At 41.8% G+C, this 1,870-nt stretch overlaps 1 protein-coding gene across 3 annotated transcripts in view; it reads right to left on the reverse strand.

Moving 5' to 3' along the window:
• LOC103389681 (chloride intracellular channel protein 5-like) overlaps nt 1–1,870 on the reverse strand; it is a 7,432-nt gene that overhangs the window by 3,768 nt on the left and 1,794 nt on the right. Inside the window, exon 1 of one of the 3 annotated variants that reach the window (XM_008325201.3) lies at nt 589–1,135. The exons of the other annotated variants lie outside the window; for them this stretch is intronic. Within the exon in view, the coding sequence (XP_008323423.1) occupies nt 589–645 (57 nt within the window). The 5' untranslated portion in view covers nt 646–1,135. Of the gene's footprint in view, nt 1–588; nt 1,136–1,870 lie in introns of those variants that run through there. 3 annotated transcript variants of the gene reach the window in all.

Below are 1,870 nucleotides of genomic sequence, written 5' to 3' on the forward strand. Positions count from 1 at the left end.
AGCTGCACCAGGTCGCTGCTGCTGCTGCTGCTGCTGCTGCTGCTGCAGGTCGCTGCTGCTGCACTGAAAGAAGCCCAGTAATAATTCAGAGGGAGAGATTGTCTGCACACGTGGGTGTCAGGTTAACACATGGAAAATCAGCACACAACAATAACAACAACATTGAAGTGTGCACACACATTCCTGTTGTGTGTCTTTTTCGGAACACCTTGACAACACACACACATACACATACTGCATTGTTCACATTCTGTAGAAGAGCTTTAAACAGTCAAATACAATACATTATAACAAGTGATGGTGTAGAGGTACTCTCAGTCTGTAACATGCTGACACAAATACACATGCACACACACACACACAGGTTGTACTGATAGGACATTGTGTTGATGATGCCTTTTTCCCTAAAGTTTAAGTAAGTAATCCAATGTAATCCCAATCTTGATTTCTAAAATCCTAATCCTGACATGTACGTTAGAGATGTAGTTCCTCAGCCAAATGACGTTTGAACCTGAGAAGGTCAATGTTTAACCATCAAATGTCCAAAAGAGACAACAAACCAACACAAACACTCAGTTAAAGTCCCACCTTCACAAACAGCTCAATATCCGGGTCCTTATCGTCCTCAGCTCCAGTATCTGTCATGGTGTGTGTCTCTGTGTGTATGTGCGTGTGTATGTAAGAGAGAGAGAGAGGCCGAGAGAGAGGGAGAGAGAGAGGCCGAGAGAGAGAGAGAGAGAGAGGGAGAAAGTTCTTTCGGTTTCAGATTCTACTTCAGGCCCATTGGTGAATTAGTCCAAGTCTGTCACTGGCTAAGCAGTGAGGACAGTGTGTGTCCATGTGTGAGTGTGTTTGTGTGTGACAGAGAGAGAAAGAGAGAGAGGGAGAGAGAGAGTTTATGTAAAGGGCTCAATTTGGTCCGTGAGTAAGGAGGGACAAAAATAACCCCCCTCTTTGGGGTGGTGAAGGGGTGAGGTGTCACCTCGCAGTAGACACGTCCCTCCAATGTCCTCTTTTGAATAGGACACACCTCATTATGTCACAAATTCTGGAAGACTCTCCCACACAGAGGTCCACAGATAAATGCAACAACTGAGGTCTTCGAACACACCGGCACTGTTCTACTCATACTGCCTCTTGTGGTTGGTTTTTGTAAATCTTTAAATCACAAAAGCCACAAAATAACAAAATTCTAATTCTTTCGCTAACCTGGTGTTTTTAGAGAAAGGGATTGGAAACACATGCACCCTGTGTTGTGAAACTTGTGATTTTTTTAATGGGCTCTTGTCTGTAAGGTCAGTGGTTTACAAACTTTGGTTTCCTGACAGCACATGATATAAAAAGAGAAATTAAGTGTTAGGAAAACAAATGAGTAGTTTAGTTTCTGAACTGGACCTGATGCAGAGTTTGTTTTTAACAAAGAGGACATTTTACACAACAGATCACAGAGTGAGATTCTAACGCCTTTATGAAAACCATGAAGTGCCATCACGTCACACTAATGGAGATCTGACGGTTGAAGTCCCAGGTCAGCATTAGCAGCAGGTGAATCACCAGTTCACTATTTATATTAGCTCATCAAACAGACACCCTTTACGCAACAATAAAAGCAATAAAAGTCATCAAACAACAACAGAAGTGTGTGTGATTGACTTTGAGTTTTATTGAAGATACTAAAACTGACTGAAGTTTCCAAGTGTCCCATTTATGATCATCAAATACCAAATCATATATATTTATCTTAAGCATATCTAATGTTGAGCTGTTGCTACATTTGCATCTACCTACCTACCTATCATCTACCTACCTACCTATCATCTACCTACCTACCTATCATCTACCTATCATCTACCTACCTACCTACCTATCA

The sequence above is a fragment of the Cynoglossus semilaevis genome, chromosome 14 (genome assembly GCF_000523025.1).
Source record: "Cynoglossus semilaevis isolate Cse_v1.0 chromosome 14, Cse_v1.0, whole genome shotgun sequence".
NCBI lineage: Eukaryota > Metazoa > Chordata > Actinopteri > Pleuronectiformes > Cynoglossidae > Cynoglossus > Cynoglossus semilaevis.